General features: G+C 39.1%; 1 protein-coding gene across 1 annotated transcript; it reads right to left on the reverse strand.

Moving 5' to 3' along the window:
- Nucleotides 1-12,908: 12,908 nt before the first annotated feature.
- LOC139168993 (lumican-like) lies at nucleotides 12,909-19,862 on the reverse strand. The gene is made up of 2 exons (XM_070754779.1): nucleotides 18,977-19,862; nucleotides 12,909-13,951 (listed from the first exon to the last, which is right to left on the reverse strand). Exons 1-2 carry the CDS (start codon nucleotides 19,860-19,862, stop codon nucleotides 13,797-13,799), a joined length of 1,041 nt encoding a protein of 346 aa, XP_070610880.1. The 3' UTR covers nucleotides 12,909-13,796.
- Between the last annotated feature and the right edge of the window lie 3,399 nt (nucleotides 19,863-23,261).

Raw genomic sequence — 23,261 nt, forward strand, 5'->3', positions numbered from 1 at the left:
AACCGTCATACCTCAAATGATGAGCACCACTGCTTTTATTGACAGCTTTCCAGCCTTAGTCCAGTGATTTTTGTATAATGTGATGATAAAGTATTTGGATCAGATTTTCTAGGTCCAGATCCTTTTATACACACAAAAAGAACATCAGGTTTGGAGAACTTTGTTTCAAAAATGTCACTTATTCCCTGTGCTACAAATTATTAGTTTCTTCTAAAAACTGTAATTAATTTGAAAACAAATTCTGTCCAGATATTCACTTCTGTTACTTGACATATAGATTTCTTTGCCAAGATCCATTCTTTTTTTAAAAAAATCACATTGAAAATAAAGATATTATTTTTCATTGCTTGTGTAAAATGAATATACAAGCCAATTTTCTATTATATGATAGCATTTGTACAATTCTCAAATATACATCTGAAATTGCAAAGATCTTGATTGATACAAATATTAAATTAAATTTTTAATTTTTTAAAATTAAAAAAGGAGAGACCAGCTGGAAAAACATATACTGAAGTGATCTAAGTACATTAATTAATAACAATATTAATGTTGAAAATTAAAGGGAATATTAAAAAAACAGGAAAACAATATTTTGCATTGTGTATGGTGGGGGGTGGGGGTTGCCTGTGTTTCTCTACAACGTGAAATCCAACATCACAATGTTTTGATAGGCTTTGAAATTGATGGATAACAACCTTCAAATTTTTTTGGTATATAAACTCAGGGAGAGACAGAGAGAGAGACTAAATAATTTTAAAGGAATATTGTAATTTATTAATACATTAATTTGGAATCTCCTTCAGGTACATAAACATTTCCAACATTTTCCTGCAATTGAAAATGGTTTGGGTTTCCTGTAATGCAAAACAGGTTTGGTACAGGAGGCACCTGAAAAATCATTAAAAACAAATAACTTTCCTTTCAAAACTATGAAAGTTGTAGTTTCCTTTCTCAGAGATTTATAACATTCAAGCCTAAAATATACAGATACATCACTACAAATATCTGATTATTTTTTTCTAATTTATTTCATTTTATTTATTTATTTATACCTATTTGTCAAACAATTATAGGATGGTAATTTGTATAAACATAATATTAGAAAAGTAATGATAAAAAATAATGATAAAAGACAATAGGACAGTAGGACAGGGACGGTAGGCACAATGGTGCGTATATGCATGTCCCTTGCACTGTATAACACTGTTTCATATTCTAACTTACCTCAGCTTGAATTATCTTCTTTCTATGATCTGTTGCTAGACTACTGTATATGAGTTGATCAGGCAACAGTCAGTGTTTTATGAATACAACCTCATATATATGTGTGTGCAGCAGTGACTACAAATTTAACCCCTAAAATAACTACTTACCTCAGCACCTACACAATAGAATACAGGAAATTCTGTATTTCCTATCAAGATGCCTCTGGAGTCATTCCCAGTAAATACTAAGCTCAAGTTTAAAATAATGGACTGATTGTAGTAGAAATCAGTGATATTAATGCAGATACATTCAGATATTTGCATTTATTTTCGAGCTACTCTAATTAGAGAACAAAGAATTCAAACTAGTGCCATCTGTTCCTGTGGAAACCTATTATTTGATTTTGATGAAAAACAGATGCAGGAATGCTTTTACTGATATTATTCTTGATTAGGAAGACTGGAGAAGACAGTTCAGAAGTCCTGATAAAATATGTTTGCTACTATTGGAAGAATTGGATACAATTCTTGTTCTTTGTATGAACAAGAAAATTTTCTTGTCTCCAAAATAAGGATATTTTCTAGAAGGACATCATCGAGGGGAGAAAGGAAATGCCTCAATAAATTAGAAGAAAAAATCCCAATTCAAGCTCCAAATCTTTAAATTACTTAAAATTCATCCAGAAAAAGAGAAGAAGAATAACTGGGCAATTTGCTATGACTTTAAAGCTTTCCACTAATCACCCCATAGCCAATCAGCTGCTTCCACACAAATTCCAGGCGTTTCTGCTTCCATGAATAAAAAAAGTAAGAAACAGTCCATTTTAAGTTCTTTCCGACCCTCTGCACTCACCAGCGCTCCGCTTAATCATTTTTCACCTTGCCATAATTGAAATCCATTCTCTTTCCAGGTGTTTCCGAGCTTCTTCAATCCTTGCGTTGCAAAGTCGCTTGTGGGTAGTGTCTGCTAGACATGGCGGCCTGGCAGACCTCATGCCACCGCCAGCGTGAGACAAAGCCGGTTCACCTGGTGGGGCATGTCGGCCCCAAACCAAGCCTCCAGTAACGTCCCCTATGTCACCTCCCCTGCAAGGAGGATCAGGCCCAGTTCAAAAGAGCCAGGATCCCCGGACAGTGGGGATTCGGGACTTCCCTCATGAGAGCGAGGGAACCCTGTGGCGCCACGACCATTGACCCTGCCCCTCTCCACATCTGGCTTTCCAAATAAGGGTGTGATACATGAGAGGAAGAAGAGATAGGGCCCCAAATCATTACTATTAGAATAACCAGATCAATATTCCAGAAACTTTGTCTTTTTCATTGGCTGATTCAGCTCATGAAGTAGGTCAGGAGGTCAAACTGGATTTCTTTGAGGGCTGGATCAGCATTGTAGATCTCCTCCATGGGCTGACTAAGGGAGGGGATATGGGAGTAGTACCCCTGCTGGGCAAAACATGCACAGTGGGACTGCATGAACCCCCATCCCCCACTCTCTGCATCCCATTTTGGCTACCAGAGGCACCTTAGCCTGTTCCTTTGCTATTTCCAGGCCAGCCCTGAAGGCCAAATTTAAGCACCCTGGCCTTGAGTTGGACACTTTGATGCAGAGTAAGGAATACTTACCGTATTTTTTGGAATATAAGTCACACTGGAGTATAAGACACACCTTAGTTTTGGGGAGGAAAATAGGTAAAAGTATCTGCTTAGCAGGTATTCATCTGGCTAGCGTAGAGATAGGCAAAGTAGGCTCTTCTATGACATGTGGACCTCAACTCCCAGAATTCCCAAGCTAGCATGGTTGGCTCAGGAATTCTGGGAGTTGAAGTCCACAAATCATAAAAGAGCCGACTTTGCCTACCCCTGGGTTATCGTACTTAGTCTGGTCAGCTTCAACACCTGAACTGAACTGAACAATGGCACTGAAAAAGTGACTTATGACTATTTTACAAATTAATGACTGTTTTTCACACCTACGACCCCTTGGTCATGTGATAAAATTTCAGATGCGTGACATCTGAGCAATATTTATGATGATTACAGTGTCTCATCTTTTGTAACTACTAAAGCAAAGTCAATAGATAAGGCAGATTCACTTAACAACCATGCTATTAACTTGACAACTGTACAGTAATTTAAAAACATGACTGTATTTCCCATCTCCAGTTAAGATTTAAAAATATTTGCCTGTGGGTGTCCCAACACTGAATACTTTTTAAAAAAGATTGAAGCTATCTATCAGAAATAATATTTGTCTCCTGTGAGAGCAAATTTTTGGACTAGATTCAATTCAATTCAATCCAATTTATTAGATTTGTATGCCGCCCCTCTCCGAAGACTCGGGGTGGCTCACAACAACAATAAAAACAGTATAACAATGGAGCAAATCTAATAATAAAATTACATTAAAAAAACCCAACAATTTAAAAACCATACAACACATACATACCAAACATAAAATATAAGAAAGACTTGGGGAGATGTCTTAATTCCCCCATGCCTGGCGATATAGATGGGTCTTGAGTAACTTGCTAAAGACAAGGAGGGTGGGGGCCATTCTAATCTCCGGGGGAGTTGATTCCAGAGGGTCGGGGCCGCCACAGAGAAGGCTGTTCCCCTGGGGCCCGCCAAATGACATTGTTTGGTCGATGGGACCCGGAGAAGGCCAACTCTGTGGGACCTTATTGGCCGCTGGGATTCATGTGGTAGAAGGCGGTTCCAGAGGTATTCTGGTCCAATGCCATGAAGGGCTTTACCAACACTTTGAATTGTGATCGGAAACCGATCGGCAGCCAGTGCAGGCCACGGAGTGTTGTAGAAACATGGGTGAATCTAGGAAGCCCCACGATAGCTCTCGTGGCCGCATTCTGCACCATCTGAAATTTTCAAACACTTTTCAAAGGTAGCCCCATGTAGAGAGCGTTGCAGTAGTCGAACCTCGAGGTGATAAGGGCATGAGCGACTGTGAGCAATGACTCCCTGTCCAAATAGGGACCTCCAAGGACCCTTACAACTATATTATTGTTAACTGCAGCGATTCATTGAACCACTGTGGCAAGAAAGGTCATAAATGGGACAAAACTCATGTAATTATCTTGCTCAGCAACATAAATTTTGTTCTCAATTTCTATTCCCCTTCTACTCTCACTCCTTTCTCTCCATCTTACTACTTCTTCTTACACCCTCTAAATTCTTTTCTGAGTGGAAAATTTAATTACAAAGTACTTTTTCTTATTATTTTTCTTCCCACCAAGAAAAAAAAACCATGCATCATATAGGTCAACTTAGTAAACATATATCCTCTACTAAATATCATTAACATCATTAAATTTATTTCAACAGATCCAATTTATACCAAACTATAACATAATATAATAGTATTTTCCCAAAGTTATCACTTGATTGTATAATTAGTTACTTTTAAATAATTATGTTAAATTTAAATTATTGGAAGAAGAAAAAACTTATTAATTATCCATAACAACATTAATTATCATCATCAACTATATTTTCAAGTAGACATTAGTCATTCTACATCCCAGATTTCCTATTAGCAACGGTTGAAATTAACTTATTTCAACCATTGCTAATTATGCATCCTTCCCTCTAGCAATACCAATATTTATTTGATAATTTTATCCATCAAGTCAAAAATAATAATTGTTAACATCCAATATATTCATAAATGTATTTAATTATAAGTACAAAAATCATATATTGATCAAATAATGGTCAAACAATCAAATAGCCATCAACCATTTTCTTTAAGATTCCATCTTCTTAGTCTTAACTTTCCCTTCTTTTTGTACTTGTAACCTTGTAACCCCAACTTCTTTCCCTCTCTCTTTTTTCTTTCTGTACAGTGATCCCTCGCCACTTCGCAGTTCACCTTTCGCGGCTTCCGTGCACCCTGGGTTTCTATGAGAGGCATGTGCATAGGCACGGTCAGGGGCTTGTGGTCTCTGCCGAGGTTCTAGGGTTGCCCGGAGGTCAGGAGGCTGTGGTGGAGCTGAGGGGCAAGCGGAAGGCTCACTGTCCTCTGCCTCAGTGTGTCAGAATGAAGCAGGGGGGCAGGGGAAAGTCTTGGCGACTGGGATTCTAGGGCTGCCTGGCAGTCGGGAGGCTGTGGCGGAGCTGAGGGGGAAATGGAAGGTTCACCATCCTCTGGCTTGGTGGCTTTTCTGCTCTGCACCACCTTGCTGCTTTGTAATAACATAAGAAGAAGCAAGTCAGGCATCTCCTTTCTTCCCCTCTGGATCCCTGAGTGCTTTGAAGGAGGCAGCAACCCTTTAATATTTAAAAAAAGCCTTGCGCCCCTACTTCACATTTTTTCATTTATCACGAGTGGTCCTGAAACATAACCCCCGCGATAAACGAGGAATCACTGTATTCTCACTTAATTCTTTTTTCCCACTATTGATCCCAAAGTGATATTCATATTCAATGTAATTTTTAAAATTATCTCCTTTTTTATCTCCATCATTTTCTCCTCACCTTTTTCCTTTTTTGTCATTGATAATCCCAATGTAATCATTATTACATTTAGTCTGTTTGTTCTCAAAATTCTTTCCCCCTTTGACTATATCCTTCTCTGATTCTTCATCCTCCTGTTCTTCTTTGGATTCAAAAAATTCAATGTAGTCATTAATCTGTCTATTCTCATAGTTCCTTTCATTTTTATCTCCACCGTTGTCTGTATATTCTTCCATCTGTTTTTCTCTTTCCGGTTTCCTCTCCACCTTGCTGCTTCATAATAACATAAGAAGAGCCATGCTTAATCGGACAAAGCCTGAGTCCACCATTCTATGCCACACATTGGCCCACCAATTGTACATGGGGATCCTGAGCAGAAAGAGAAGGCAAAACCTTCCCTTTCCTTTGACCCTGAACAAGTGGTACCCAAGGGAATCCTGCCTGCCTCAATCAACATAGAGGTGGCACATCCATTTCAATAACCACCGATACGCTTGGCATCCATGAATCTGTCTAAAACATTGAAAACATTCATAAAAAAATAACAACTAGATGGACACATGGTATAGGTATTATTTTATGAAAACTTTAATCTTAGCCTTGCCTCAGGATTTTTCACATATGTCACACAATTCTGAAAAGTTTTATTTCCTGGGAATTTCTCATTGCTCATAATCATCAACCAAAGAAAATCATGAACTAGCAGGCCTTTGTCCCACCATATACTTGCAGCTGCTTCTTTTTGCCTTTACTTATGAGTGTAAGCCCTACTTATGAATGAAGACAATAGTGGGAATATGAAATATTCAGTGATTTTCCAATTACATCTCTTGAGGCATAAGCAGTAAAGTGCAACTATGGGAATTTGTTTCTTAAAGCAGACTAAGAAAAGCTTTGCAAAATGAGATGTTATGAATGTATGTATATATGTAGCTGAAGTTCTTATACCAAGTTCTAAAGTTGAATTTGGCAACATCAAGATATGTTGCTTACGTTGAAAATTACTGATAGACTAAATATTGCATTCTGAATTCTGTCACAAATCATTTTTCATTATTATTTATTATTAGATTTGAATGCCACCCCTCTCCGGAGACTACGTTCCATTAGCTTGCACTTTTATCCTGACTTCACATTTATATCTAAATGTATGAATGTGTCCCTAGTCTGAGGTTTCTAAAGGGATCCAACTCTGTTATTAACTCTCAAATTCCATTTTAGTGTAAATTTTTCTTGGTTATGCTTTATAGACAGAACCTTCATCTAAAAGCTCTTTATATAAGGGTGCACATGTTTATAGCCAATAATCAAACTGAAATACTATAATTCCAAAAAAGTCAGATGACAGAGAGAAGAAATATATATGCACAGACTATTTTTGGAAGAAATTAAGTTTATCTGGATCTTGTTATAATTTTATTTGACTTCAATAGCAGCCATGCCACATCATCACAAAATGTTGCCTTTTGACATTTAAACTTCTACAAATATTGGTAATCCACTACCCAAAATATCAGACAGCCAACATCTAGTGATTTTTGATTGGTGCATAATCTGGGACCTCTCCTGGAGTCCTTTCTTCCTGTCCGTGCAGCAGTTGGCAGCCAAAGACCGGACCATAGCCTTTGCCCAATTACAACTTGTGCACCAGTTACAGTTGTTTACCATTTTGGGAGGTATTACTCATGATCACGCATGGAAATTTAGTTACCTCCTGATTGGATTATTGCAATGTATTCTACTAAATATTGGGGATTATCTTGAAGGGCATTACAAAATTTTAGTTGGTTCAGAATACAGCAGCACATTCATTATTTGGCAGAATACAGTATATCCATGTAAAACCACTGCCATGTGAGCTGCAAAGGGCTACCAGTAAATTTCGGAGTTCAATTAAAGGTGCTGATTGTCATCTTAGAAGGCCCACAGGGCATCGGGACAGGTTACTTGCAGAAACACAACTTTCCAATTGTTTCTATATGTACTAGTAGATTAGCTATCATGAGAAAGCCCTGGCTGTCACTTCTGAAACAGTGTCATTTTGTGGAGTCGAAGAAGTGTGCTTTATATATCATGGTGCCTCTATTATGAAACAGCTTCCCACCTAATATGTGGAATAATAGATGATTTTTAGAAAATATGGATCCGAGGACAACAACCTCTTTCTTTGAGACCATTTCCTGCCGCGTACCTCCCAGAGACCAATTAGATCACACAGAGTTGGCCTTCTCCAGGTCCAGTCAACTAAGCAATGCAGAGGAGAGCCTTCTCTGTGCTGCCCACCCTTATGGAACTAACTATCCCCCAATGTCCATACTGGTCCCCCCCACTACTGGCCTTCCGAAAGACTGAAGATCTAGCTTTGCCAGCAGGCCTGGTGTCCATGAATGTTAACACTTTGGATCAGCTGAATGGTGATTGACTGCTATGTATGTGTGTTTGACTGGATAATGTGTTAGGGGTTTTATATATCGGTTTTATTATTGTTTTTATTATCTATATTTGACTTCTACATCTTGCATTGTGTTATTCACTGTTGTAAATTGACCTGATTGTGGGATTGTGCAGCATAGATGTCTAATAAATTAAATAAAATTTAATTAAACCCTCTGAATCCTCTTTAAGCCCTTAGCACTTAGACTTCTTTAAGCATAATAACTCAATTAACTTAGATTTCCCCAACTTGCTATTTTCCAAATTCCCATCTGACAAACCTTTAAGAAACATGGACTACATGAATAGCATGTAGACTTATGTACTGCTTCACAGTGCTTTACAATACTGTCTAAGAGGTTTGTAGAGTCAGCATATTGTCCCCAACAATCTGGGCCCTCATTTTAGGATGGAAGGATGGAAGGCTGAGTCAACCATGAACTGATCAGGATTGAACTCCTGGCAGTGAGTATAGTTAGTCTGCAACACTTCATTCTAACCACTGTGCCTCCCACAGTTAATCTCCAGTTTTTGATATCATTATACATGATATAGTTCAGGACCACTTACATGGATTGCCATGGGATGTACAGTGGTACCTCTACTTAAGAACTTAATTCATTCCGTGACCTGTTTCTTAAGTAGAAAAGTTTGTAAGTAGAAGCAATTTTTCCCATAGGAATCAATGTAAAAGCAAATAATGCATGCAAACCCATTAGGAAAGAAATAAAAGCGCAGAATTTGGGTGGGAGGAGGAGGATGAAGAAGAGGAGGAGGACAGTCGCTGCCAAAGGAAGAAGATGAGGTGACGGGAATCAAAAAAATCCAAAACTTTAAGGCTTAAAAAAAATAGGGACTCTGAGGCGGCGAGGAGGATCACGTGCCTCCCATACACCCGGCACGAGGCTGCCTCCCATCCACTGGCCAGAGAGTGAAACTCAGGGGGGATGGCAGGAAACTGTCTGGGCCTTCGTGCCGCTCTCAAATTTTCTGGGAAATTTTTCCGGGCTTGGGTTTTTAAATAGAAAATGGTTCTTAAGAAGAGGCAAAAAAAACCTTGAACACCCAGTTCTTATCTAGAAAAGTTCTTAAGTAGAGACGTTCTTAGGTAGAGGTACCACTGTATTCTCAAACATGTTTTTTCAAAATATAACTAGACTGTTGTCTTTTGAAAAAGCATATTTGACACAGCTATGACCTGGATGTCTGAGAATCTCCAGACCTGGGATGCAATGTTTTGCAATTGCTTTCCTCCTTCTTGAAGGACTGGTTCTAATTGGCGCGGACTGAGCTATGCAGAAAAGGCAAAAAAAAAATTGAAGCAGTACAGGGTTCTATATTATTTCTTTTTACTGTTTACATAAAACAACAATGGAAGTATATTCATTAAAACAGAGTTCACTATTATCAGATGTCACAGTAGATGTGCTGACTCAGTGTCTGAAGGGAAGAACAGACTCAGGTTGTATCTTTCAAGAAGAGGTGACATTTGTTTTATGGGTCAAATTATTCCAGGAAATACTAAATATGTTTATGTATGGAGTTGTGCTTCCCCATTTAAAGGGGGGAAGTACTTCACAATTTGAGAGTGTTCCTGGATTAGCAGTACAGTACTTCACAATTTGAGAGTGTTCCTGGATTAGCAGACCCTTCTCAATCACCTGTTGGCAGCTGTAAACCAAAGGGTTTTGTCTCATGCATCAATTGCATCCACCTGGATTGGGAGGCTGTTCTCACAGTCACTCATATCTTAGTTACATGTGCTTGGATTACTGAATTTAAAAACAAAAAAACCAACCAACCTGGTATAAAATGGATGACCTGGACAGGGACAGCTACCCTGATACATTCAAGTGATCTACTACTTTGTAAGCTGCATTGTTGCCAGTTGACTTTGGTTGAATCATATTTGGATATGTGTTCTGCCGGGCTCTCTGGTAGCAGCCTCTCGAAAATTCAAGGGTACAAATTGCAGACACCCACATGTTTGAAAATTCAAAACAATGTTCTTTATCACAAAATTCAAAATAAACTAAGCACTCTTTTTGTATTGCAAAGAGCACTCATCCCAAAACAACCAGGTAGTTTGTACAATTTCCCTTAAACAGTCATTAAGTACTTCACACCCCTTCTTCTTCCAACGAAGTGAGACTCACACACACACACACATTGTTCTGCTTTGGTTTCAAAGGTGTGAAAAAATCAACAAAGTCCAGAAAACAGCAACACATGATTCCTGAAGAACTGCGATCAGATACTCTTTCACAATGGCCAAACACACACACTGCTATTTATAGAAGCAGCCCTAATTACTGGAGCCCCACCCAACCACAGGTGGCCTCATTTTCTCTTGTAATAATCCTTTAGTTGTTGTCTCCTATGCATCACTCTACTCATGCGTGGATGTGTCATTAATTCTTGTTCAGAATCCAAAGATGATACAGATGATTGATCTCCTCCTGGGCTGTCTGCCAAACTCCCCTCTTCCCTGTCACTCATGCTGCCTTGGTCAGAAGAGACTTCATTGGCAGATTCCATCTGGAGCAAAATAGGCCTGCGGCATGTGGATGTCTCCCCCACACCCACCTGCACATTCCTTGGGGCAGGAGCTGGGCCAGAGCTAACCACAACAGATATGGTTCAAAGTCTGTTTATTTAAGGGTCCGTTTTGTCCTATATTCATCTGCCTGACTATTTAAATCCAATCAGGTTAGTTCTCTCCAGTTTTTCTATATAAAATCATCATTTGATGGTAGGATTGGAAAGCAAAAAGAAAATAAACCAATTAATATATAGCTGACTCTATCTCTTTTCCAAAAGCCTGGATAATTCTCCAATCTTGTAAATGAGGGGGCTAGGGTTAGAAACCATGCCATCATAATGTTGTTACATGAAAGCCAAGATGGTGGAAAGGGTGCTACTATGGTTGATTTGGATAATGAAAGTATGGAACTAATAGTGAGGTAGTAGAACTAAGTATTTTAACACATTTTGAATAAAAAACTAGTCAGATATTTCTAATCTAAGGACAATCAGAACAGTGGTTAATGTTTGTAATTTGCTGATGTATAAATATTGGCTCTGGCCATGGAAGTTCCATTAAGCAATTTGGAATAATTAAGATAGCTTCTGTGAATGGAATTCATTAAAAGAACAGAGATGAAAAAGTCATGGGATGACTCAGCAGGTTCATTGAATTCATACCTTTCTCAGTAGAAAATCCAGCTGATAGTCTAAGAATAACTACACAGTTTTCTAATCTTAATTATTGAATGTTAGGTTTCTTAAAGGACTGTGACCATTACTTTGCTTCTGGAATGGGCTAAATAATTTTGTCTAGCTGCAGGATATAACCACTGAATAAAATAACAAAAATATGAAAATCAGATGCAATAGTATACAGTATAAGAATTACTTATATACTTATAAAAAAATAATGAAATTATTTTTCAGAGAGAACTGATCAAATACAGAACTGATAAAATAATAACTAAAGTTGGCACATAACTATTTGTTTTCAATTAACCTTTGTTCCTCCCTCTTGATGTTATTCTTCTTTGACAGTAGATGTTTTAGAGTTGTTTTACAGAACATATATTGTATACAGATTTATCCAAACAAATAAGATAAAATAAATAAATAGATAGATAGATAGATAGATAGGTAGGTAGGTAGGTAGGTAGGTAGGTAGGGGGGAGAGAGAGAGAGAGAGAGAGAGAGAGAGAGAGAGAGAGAGAGAGAGAGAGAAAGAGATAGGCTAATAAAGTTAGTTTGTCAGACCATAATTTTACTGAAGATGAAAATTACAGCCTTTAGGTATTCGCCAACAGAAAACATTGTATGGTTGTATTTTCATGGAACTTTAATTAACATGTTACATTTCAAAATATTTATCTTTAAAACTGAATTATTAAAGCTGTAAGTTCCCTGAAATGTATACATAGCATACTCATAACTACATTTATTTGAAATTCAATGTTAAAACTTTGAATAAAAAATTTAGATGTACCTGAAAGACTACGTTTTCTCCAAAATAATTAATTTTGAAATCAGAAGATCATCACTATATCATACAAAAAGGACACATACAAGAATTTTGGTGTGCATGTGTGTGTTTATGTTTGTGTGAGAGGTCTACCTCAACTGATTTTTCTAAGTCCACACAACTCCCAAGCATAGAATGAGTTAGTTCTTTTAAGGAACTACGTACAGGTTCAATGAAAGTGTCAAATTTATCTGCTTTGAAACTGAATGCTGTATATTTTCTATCTGATTCAGGACTAACCAGCTGGTTCTTTGATAAGCTTACTACAGTAACTGTAATTAAAAAATCGTTTTTCAAATAATATACACTCCATATTTTTCGTTTGCTGTTTTTATTTTCTAATGTCATTTATTATAGCATGCAGAAATAAGAGTATAATAATAATAGTATTTTTACTGTAAAACAGCAATTTCTTTAAAGTTTTAAACTGACCTTCATAGAAAAAAATAAAATGCATTAATAAAATAAAAACTTTAAAATGTCATTATTTTCTCAATTATTCATGTGAATATATTGATTGTAATATTTTATTTTCCTTTATATATATAGAATTTATATAGTTATATTGAATTGTTTTATGTAATATAATCAAAAGTATAAAACGGGAGATTTTATTTTGAAGTGTGAACTACTGTACATATCTGGTCCAGCCCTAAGTACTAAATATACTATCTTGATTAAAAAAAATGCCTGACTTCTGCAAACCTGAGTAGAAGTTCACACCCACAAGGACAGTAGTATGTGTTTGTTTGTTACTTACTTACTTACTTACTTACTTACTTACTTACTTACTTACTTACTTACTTACTTACTTACTTATTTACTCTATCTATCTATCTATCTATCTATCTATCTATCTATCTATTTATTTGACTTATATGCTGTCCCTCTCCATGGACTCGGGGTGGCTCACAACATTTTGATTAAAAAGATACAATATATAAAACATTTCTAAGCTAATTAATAGAATAGTTAATTTAAAAATAATCTTAAAAACTAAACATTTAAAATCAAGCAGTCACATGGATACTATTACAATGAATACATTCATTGAGCAGAGGCTGGGGTCTAGTGACCAAAAGCCTGATGATATAAGTGTGCTTTCAAATTCTTATGAAAGGGAAAGAGGATGGGGGCTGTGCGAATCTCTGGGGGGAGTTAATTCCAGTGGGCCGGGGTCCCACAGTGAAGGCTCTTCCCCTAGGCCCTGCCAAATGACATTGTCTAGTTGATGGGACCTGTAGAAGGCCAGCTCTGTGGGACCTACTTGGATGCTGGGATTCGTGCGGCAAAAACCAGTCCCACAGGTAATCTGGTCCTCTGACATGTAGAGCTTTATAGGTCATAGGTTATTGTGTGTATATACCAGTGCTTTTCAAACTCACGCTGTATATAGCTGTGTTAATGAAACAGTCTACGGAATAAACATGATAACATTTTTGTCCACAATCTATGGGACTTTCTAGCTTTACAAAAAAAAATCTGCATCACAAGCATTGTACAATATACACATTAAAAAAACAACCACCACACAATAATGCTGTTTATTAACAAAACAAAAAATCTTAAACCAGATGATGTTTTAGTAGTAAAGTATTACTATGGTGTGTAAAGCATTGTGAGAGAAAGTGTTGTACAAATCATTTCAAAGAAATGTCAGTGGCCACTCGGAGACAGTTGTACATTTCCTGTGGAAGATCAGCTCTTATGATATTATTTCCATCCAGACGCAGATGAGATACCGTGGAATAGGCTAGTATCCCAACAACCTTACAAAAGCTGCGCACTGAAAATTCTGTAATGTAAATAACATAATATTAGAATATAACTTTCACAATCAGTGTAGGATAGTTCCAAATTTAACTAATGTCAGGAGTCCTAGCACATTTTAGGTTCGTCAGCTAGTTAAATTCTATTTCCTATAAGTCAGGGGTGCGTTCCACTTACCTTCACCACCAGTTTGCATTGCGACATTTCGCAGGTGCTTGCTCCACTCACACACATGTGTGTATCCCTTGTGCAATTTTACAGGCATACCTGTTCTGTAGCTAGAATAACCCGGAACACAGCTGAGTTGCTGATCAGCTGTGCTTCTGGAGAAGGAGTAAAGGTCAGTATAGACTCAGAGGTGGAAGGGAGGTCCCTTTTACAAGCAACAAAACAGGAAAATACTTCAAACAGTAAAAGAAATTCACTAAAAAATCACAAAAGAAGATGGTGGCACCCATGGACCAGCACCAGTCGATCCAGTTCACTGACATCACCAGTGGATTGCTATCGGTTCAGGTGATTTGGTACCCACCCCTGCTATAGGTTATATACATGTTATATTGCAGCCAGATATCAAACATTATGCTTAACAATTTGACCTGAAAAATTTAAAGACGAAATCATTACCTAAGTAAGAGCTTTAAGTTTTAATCTATAAGATGAACAGATGCTACGATACCAGTCCATGGTATTGATTACAAGCTTTATTTGGTTTATTATTATATCAGGGGCGGGCTACCAATCCCGGCCATACTGGAACAGGCCAGGAATGTGCCCCCGACCCTGTGTGAGCAAGTGCGTGAGATTTCTGGGTTTTTTGCTTCTGCCCACTGCCGTTTGCCCCCACCTACCCACTCGCCATCGTTCGCCCTACATGGTGGCTTCCCCCCACTGCCCACTTGCCGCCCACTTGCTGCTGCTTGCTCCACACGATGACTTCTCCCCCCCCACTCTGCCACTGCGCCATCCCCTCACCGCCCTGCAGCAGTGGGCTTCCAGGCTCACCGCTGCGGCTCGTGAGTGCTTGTGGGGCCAGCACAATTTTGCTTCAGCACCTGCGGAGGTAGAAAAATCACACATGGAGCCACAGGTGTGCTATTTTTCTACATCCACAGGTGCAGAAGCAAAATTGCACTGGCCCTGCAAGCATTCATGAGCCAGATTGTTCCGCCCAAAAGCCCACCCCTGCCCATGCCACTCACCTCTCATGCTGGCTTCCCACACCACCACCACCCACTCCCACCCACCATGCTGCGCTGTGAGCGGCCCACCTGACCCTTACATTGCCTGCAGGGGTACCACAGGCATGGTGCTCTCCTGCAGTGCAGGCATCTCTCTCCTGCAGCATGGAGAGAACAGGTGCGTGGCTGGAGATGGGCAGTAGCCGGAATGGGCAGGCTGTTTTTGGCAGCTGCCGCTCTAGGCACCGCAACAAGACTCCGGCTGCTGTGCATGGGCAGCAGCCAAAATCTTGCATGCAGATATCTTTCTGGCAGCAAAAATTGCTGGTTTCTTTGTTTCACGCTCCCTTCTTAACCAGGGGGGAGTTGGGGAGCCCTTACAGAGTAGGGCCAAGGATTTTAACATGTTTTTTGCTGATAAAATCGCTCGGATCCGGGCGGACATCGACTCCAATTGGATAACAGAGTCGACTGACAATGAGTCAGTCGAGGTGACTAGGGCTAAACATCTTTATCCATCTGTCTGGGAGGAGTTTGATCTGGTGACACCTGATGAAGTGGACAAGGCCATTGGAGCTGTGAGTTACGCCACCTGTTTGCTGGATCCGTGTCCCTCCTGGCTGGTCACGGCCAGCAGGGAGGTGACACGGAGCTGGGTCCAGGAGATTGTCAATGCTTCTTTGGGGAGGGGGTCCTTTCCAGATCCCTACAAGGCACTTGTGTGCCCCCTCCTCAAGAAGCCTTCCTTGTACCCAGCCATTCTGAACAACTACCTGCCAGTCTCCAACCTTCCCTTTATGGGGAAGGTTGTTGAGAAGGTGGTGGTGCTCCAACTCCAGTGGTCCTTGGAAGAAGCCGATTATCTAGGCCCTCAACAGTCAAGATTCAAGCCCAGATACAGCATGGAAACTGCTTTGGTTGCGTTCATGGATGATCTCTGGCAGGCCCGGGACAGGGCTTTATCCTCTGTCCTGGTGCTTCTTGACCTCTCAGCGGCTTTCGATACCATCGACCATTTTTTTTCTTTTTTTCTTTTTTTCTTTTCTTTTCTTTTCTTTTATTTATTTATTTATTTATTTATTTATAAATAAATAAATAAATAACAACAATGATAAAATACAACTTGTAACAATCCAATTAATAAAACAACTAAAAACCCTTATTATAAAACCAAACATACACACAAACATACCATGCATAACTTGTAATGGCCTAGGGGGAAGGAATATCTTAACTCCCCCAGGCCTGGTGGCATAAGTGAGTCTTGAGTAGTTTATGAAAGACAGGGAGGGTGGGGGCAGTTCTAATCTCTGGGGGGAGTTGGTTCCAGAGGGCTGGGGCCGCCACAGAAAAGGCTTTTCCCCTGGGGCTCGCCAAACGACATTGTTTAGTCGAAGGGACCCGGAGAAGGCCAACTCTGTGGGACCTTATCGGTAGCTGGGATTCGTGCAGTAGCAGGTGGTTCCAGAGGTATCCGGACCATGGTATCCTTCTGTGCTGGCTGGAGGGGTTGGGAGTGGGAGGCACTGTTCTTCAGTGGTTCTCCTCCTACCTCTCTGGTCGGTCACAGTCGGTGTTAGTGGGGGGTCAGAGGTTGACTTCTAAGTTACTCCCTTGGGGGGTGCCTCAGGGGTCAGTCCTCTCCCCCCTGCTATTCAATATCTACATGAAACCGCTGGGTGAGATCATTCAGGGGCATGGGGTGAGGTATCATCAATATGCTGATGATACCCAGCTGTATATCTCCACCCCATGTCCAGTCAACGAAGCAGTGAAAGTGATGTGCCAGTGCCTGGAGGTTGTTAGGGTCTGGATGGGTGTCAACAGACTCAAACTCAACCCTGATAAGACGGAGTGGCTGTGGGTTCTCCCTTCCAGGGACAATTCCATCTGTCCATCCATAACCATGGGGGGGAATTATTGACCACCTCAGAGAGGGTCCGCAACTTGGGTGTCCTCCTCGATCCACAACTCACATTAGAGAACCATCTTTCAGCTGTGGCGAGGGGGGCATTTGCCCAAGTTTGCCTGGTACACCAGTTGCGGTCCTATCTGGACAGGGACTCACTGTTCACAGTCACTCATGCCCTCATCACCTCAAGGTTTGACTACTGTAATGCTCTCTACATGGGGCTACCTTTGAAAAGTGTTCGGAAACTTCAGATCGTGCAGAATGCAATTGCGAGAGCTATTATGGGCCTCCCTAGGCATGCCCATGTTACACCAACACTCTGCATTGGTTGCCGATCAGTTTCTGGTCACAATTCAAAGGGTTGGTTATGACCTATAAAGCCCTTCATGGCATCGGACCAGAATATCTCCAGGACCGCCTTCTGCTGCACGAATCCCAACGACCGGTTAGGTCCCATAGTGGGCTTTCTCCGGATCCCGTCGACTAAACTATGTCGTTTGGTGGGACCCAGGGGAAGAGCCTTCTCTGTGGCGGCCCCAACACTCTGGAACCAGCTCCCCACGGAGATTAGAACTGTCCCGACCCTCCTTGCCTTTCGTAAACTCCTTAAAACCCACCTCTGCCGTTAGGCATGGGGGAATTGAGACATCTTCCCTGGGCCTATACAGTTTATGCATGGTGTGTTTGTGTGTATGTTTGCTTTTAATAAAAGATTTTAGTGTTTTTTTTTAAGTATTAGATTTGTTGTACATTGTTTTATTGTTGCTGTGAGCCGCCCCGAGTCTGTGGAGAGGGGCGGCATACAAATCTAATTAATAATAATAATAATAATAATAATAATAATAATAATAATAATAATAATAAATCCCCCACAATCTGGGTCCTCATTTTACCCACCTCGGATGGATGGAAGGCTGAGTCACTCTTGAGCCGGTGATGAGATTTGAACTGCTGACCTGCAGATCTACAGTCAGCTTCAGTGACTCTGCAGTACAGCACTCTACCTGCTGTGCCACCCCGGCTCTTTATGAGTAGATAAATGGATACTAGTATTATTGTGTGGGGTGGGGAGAGACCTAGGTTTGTTTGTATATCAAGGGAGCAAAAGCAGGCTCTGGACCTGAAAAACATATAGCATCACAACACGAGGCGAGGTGAGGCAAGAGCAGCTGAGGAGTCTGGAAGAGCCAGCAACTAGAGTGCTGCAATCTAGGCTGTCAGGCCTGTATTGTATCTACAATTTGTAGATTTACTTGGCATTGAAAAGCATAAGCAAAATAAATAAATAAATAAATACATAAATTTAAATAAATAAACCCTTCCTTTTGGATGTCTCCATGCAGTATTGTCATTTTTCAATTAAGTTATAATACTATGGCCTCAAATATTTGTTAAAAGATGTGCCAAAATTTATATTCGAAACTGAGAAAAAATAGAATGAATGTATGTACAGTATTTGTTTTAGTATTACAGAATAAAATAGAAAAAAATTGCAACAGTATCTATTGTCTTGCCCGGTTTGGAATGCAAAACTATTCACTAAGGCTGCATTGCTATTAGACTTCTCATCATTCCTGTAACCCATCTCCTCCCACTTATGTTTGTATGACTGTAACTTGTTGCTTCTATCCGTACGATTTATATTAATATTGAAACTATTACTTCCAGAAGACAAGGCTTTCACATCATGAAGTGAAAGTAGGATCTATAGACTTCTGCTGTTGCTGGCTAGAATATGAAGGATATGAATTTATTCTTAGAAACAATTGCATGGTTTTATCATGATAGCCATTACTTTTAAAAAGAAATAGAATGAACTTAAAGTCTGGAATGAAATGGCTATATGAGAATTAACCATTTCATTCCAGATAATCCCATTTAACTATTCAAGATAATCCCATTTAACTATTTCTAACACCCGTCTCTCTTTTCTTCTTTTAATGGAAATATTACTCACTGGCAATTTGGTTGTTTTGCAGGTAGTAGTTTTCAAGGTGCTCATTGACTGTCGGAATGCTCTTTAGCTGATTATAGGAGAGATCCAGCTCCACAAGTGAAGAGATATTGAAAATATTGCTTGGAATTCCAGAATCTGTCAGTTTATTGCGAGAAAGACGTAAATACTGCAGTTCTTTTAAACCCTGGAAATACTGGTCAGGAATACCACTAATCTGATTATTATCCAAATACAACATCAGTAAATTATTAGGTAGTCCTGTAGGAGGTTTAGTCAGTTTATTATGGCTCAAGTCCAGATACAAGAGTGATTTTAAGCCTTTAAAACCTCCAGAGAGTGTACCTTCAGTCAGTTCATTGTGCTGTAGGTGAATGACAGTCAGATTCACTAGTTCCTCGAGTGTATTGGGGGTGATTTTGTAAATCTGGTTATGAGTGAGTTGCAGCTCATCCAGAGAACTGGGAAGTGGCCCAACAACTTCAGTTAAATTGTTGTGATTGATGTGCAGCTTTTTTAAATTCTTTAATTTGGCAAAGACTTTGCCTTTAATATTGGCATTTTTCAGTTGGTTATTGTCTAAGATTAGCCACTCCAGATCGGTCACATTCTCAAAAGCATTTTCTTCTATGCCTTCAAGCAGATTATTGCGGAGATATAGGAATTTGATTCCTTTAGGAATAATGGGTATACTCTTCAGTTTAAGATCATCACAATACATGGCTCCGGAGTAAATTTGTGGACAATTACATTCTGGTGCACAGTCTTCATATATTACCCTTAACACTGGAAAAAAATCCTGAACATCTGGTGAATAGTCGTCGTAATCATATTGACAGAAGATGCCGCTGATCAAAAAAGGGAAGAAAGGAAGAGAAATCAGATACATCTTTGCAGTCAGCATTATTTCTGTTAAAGGAGATAAAAAATATAGTTAGCTCAATGTTGTTATAAGGGAGCATATTAGAAAAATAAAACAAAAAACAAAAAACAAAAACCAAAACAGAACTTCTGTGTATCTACTACTGTATATCTATATTCAAGCAAGCAGAAGAAGTATATCTATATTCAAGCAAGCAGAAGAAGTGGGATTGCAGTGACGTGGGCTCATGCTATACATGGCTACTGGTGATACCATCACAAGACAGGTGTTGGGGCATGGATAGCCCTGGGATAAGCCAGTGCAGTGCACATGGGTCTGCCTCACCTTATGAGCAGCCAGATGGAATGGGCGGTCAGCCAGCTGCACGGGCTCTTAAACAGGCTTAGAGTTTATATTAGGTGCATGCGTAAAATCATGCCTGGGCTTCTTTTCAGTATAGCTCTTATTTTGGAAAAAATGTTATAACTTTTTGAAAACTGTAGTATTTATTTTAATTATAATGTTATATTAAGTATTTACAGCTTTCATCAATGACTAAATTATATAAGAATAGAATAGAATAGAATTTTATTGGCCAAGTGTGATTGGACACACAAGGAATTTGTCTTGGTGCATATGCTCTCAGCGTACATAAAAGAAAAAGATACATTTGTCAAGAATCATGTGGTACAACACTTAATGATTGTCATAGGGGTCAAATAAGCAATGAAGAAACAATCAATATTAATAAAAATCTTAGGATATAAGCAACAAGTTACAGTCATAGAGTCCTAAGTGGGAGGCAAAGGATGATAGGAATGATGAGAAAAACTAGTAGAATAGAAGTGCAGATTTAGTAAAAGGTCTGACAGTGTTGAGGGAATTATTTGTTTAGCAGAGTGATGGCGTTCGGGAAAAAACTGTTTTTGTGTCTGGTTGTCTTGCTGTAGCAACGATTTGAGGATAGGAGTTGAAACAGTTTGTGTCCAGGATGTGAAGGGTCAGTAAATATTTTCACAGCTCTCTTTTTGACTCATGCAGTATACAGGTCCTCAATGGAAGTCAGGTTGGCAGCAATTGTTTTTTCTGCAGTTCTGATTATCCTCTGAAATCTGTGTCGGTCTTGTTGGGTTGCAGAACCAAACCCGACAGTTATAGAGATGCAGATGACAGACTCAACGATTCCTCTGGAGTAGCAAAAACTGCAAACTTCTGATATGTCCCGGCAATGGTTGGTAAATATTTATATGGAAAATAAACTTTTTATAATGTTATAATGTTATTACATATGGATAATATGAATGTTATAGAAAAGTACAGAAAAAAATGAATATATTGTTAACAATTCTAATTGCTAAAATGAGCCATTATTTTCCAAATATCTGTGTCTGTGGATAAAAATAGTTTTATTCATGAAGGAGGGAATACATGGAAGGTATACACCTGTTGCTAAGTAATTTACTTGGCAGTCTATCTAGTGGCTCATCCATCAAAACATAATGGTTCCAAAATGTTGGTTCATCATTTATTTTATGTTCAATAAATCCAGCATAGTGATTAATTTCAGTTTTAAAAAACAGAGAGGAAATCCATTAACAAATATATGCATACACAAAGAGAAAAATATACTCATAAACTCACTCTGTGTGTGTCTCTCTCTGTGTGTGTCTGTGTGTGTCTGTGTGTACACATTATTCCAACTCTATGTAACCCCTTGGGCTAGGATAAGAGAAAACTGCAAAAAGAGAAACCTTGGATAGAGTTCAATGCATCTATTAAGAAAGGAATTATTTATTAATGACATATTTTAATGCCTTCATATGAATGTGATGTATATTTGCATTTGGGAAAATGGGTATTTCTCTGTTCATCATATCTGGAAAATGATATAATGCTGGAAATAAGATTATTATGGGATTCAATAGCTTGTTTTACAAGAAAAGGCTGGTGTCAGTTTTGGAAGCTATTTTTGTTTTTTCTTTCCTGACTGCCACAGATTTTAGCCTGGAATATTAGGAGAACTTTTTTTGTTGGTTCGGTAGGAACTTAGATATATCAACATTCCTTACTCAAGGACATTTGCCTGCACCTGCTTGGGACTGCCTGGAGATTGTATCCAGTTGAATGTGAAGATTTGGTTAAACCATGTGATGAACCTTTTGGTAGTGGCTCAGGGTTGGAAACTTTCAATTGGGTGGGGAAACCCTGGAAGCTTTCAGATTCAGATTTCCCAAGATGTTCCAATATGACATCTCCAATAAATTGGATCTTTGAGGAACTTCCAGCCTCAGAGTTTTATTTAGTTGGGGATGTTTTCTGGAACCCTGATAGTTGGGTTCTTTGGGATTCTTTAGCTTCAAAATAAGGGCTTCTAAAGGGAACATTGGTTTGTTGAATGAAGTCATGCATATTACAAGAAAAATAGAAAACAGAGTTCTATCTTTCTGCTTTTCAAAATGCTAGAACAAGACACCATCTGGCATAGCTACTGTATATAGAAGGATATTGGGAACAAGAAGAGAACACAGTGAAAAATTCAGGTATTTTATCATTAGATGTAGTGATGGCCAGCTATCGTATTTTATTTAAGACACACCTTTTTTCTCCTAAAAGGGGCTGATAATTTAGGTGTGTCTTATACTCTGAATGCAGCTCTTTTTCCAGCCCACTAACTGCTAACAATCTTCTCAACTCTTGCCTTGCAGGCTCTTTCATTGTTTCTCTCTGCAAAGAATGTTTTCCAAGCTCTAAGTCTTTGCAGGGGTTTTTTCATTGCTCTAACCTGCTCTGAATGAATTTCTTTCCAGCCTAACCAAGTGCTAATGATGTTCACAGCTCTTACCGGCTTACAAGCTCTTTCATTGTTACTCTCTGCGAAGAATGTTTTCCAAGCCTTAAGACTTTCCAGGGTTTTTTTCATTGTTTTAACTTGCTCTGAATGTTTCTTCCCAGCTCTAACCAGTGCTAACAATGTTCCCAGTTCTTACCAGATTGCAAAGCTCTTTCACAGTTTCTCTCTGCATAGAATGTTTTCCAAGCCCTAAGTCTTTACAGGTTTTTTCCCCCATTGGTCTAACTTGCTCCGAATGTTTCTTTCCAGTCCTAATCAAGTGCTAATGATGTTCCCAGCTCTAACTGACTTGCAAGCTCTTTCATTGTTACTCTCTCCAAATAAAGTTTATTTAAAGCCCTAACCAGTGGATTAAAATAATGTGCTGAAGCTGACCAGACTAAACCAGATGAATACCTGGTAAGCAGATTCTTTTCCCTATTTTGCTCCCAAAAAACTAAGGTGTGTCTTATACTCCGGTGCATCTTATACTCACTTAGAATGATTGATATACTTTTCAATTTGAAACTGCCAGGCATAGTTCCCTCTAAGCTAAGCAGTGAGCAATCGCTCACTTAAAAATCATCATCAACTCA

This window comes from Erythrolamprus reginae, chromosome 6 (assembly GCF_031021105.1).
Source record: "Erythrolamprus reginae isolate rEryReg1 chromosome 6, rEryReg1.hap1, whole genome shotgun sequence".
In the NCBI taxonomy this organism is placed as follows: domain Eukaryota; kingdom Metazoa; phylum Chordata; class Lepidosauria; order Squamata; family Dipsadidae; genus Erythrolamprus; species Erythrolamprus reginae.

Coding starts and splice junctions, on each gene's coding strand:
- LOC139168993 (XM_070754779.1), bottom strand. CDS start 19,862: ATGTATCTGATTTCTCTTCCTTTCTTCCCTTTTTTGATCAGCGGCATC. Junction 13,952..18,976: donor GCAAAACAACCAAATTGCCA/GTGAGTAATATT, acceptor TTTACATTACAG/AATTTTCAGTGCGCAGCTTT.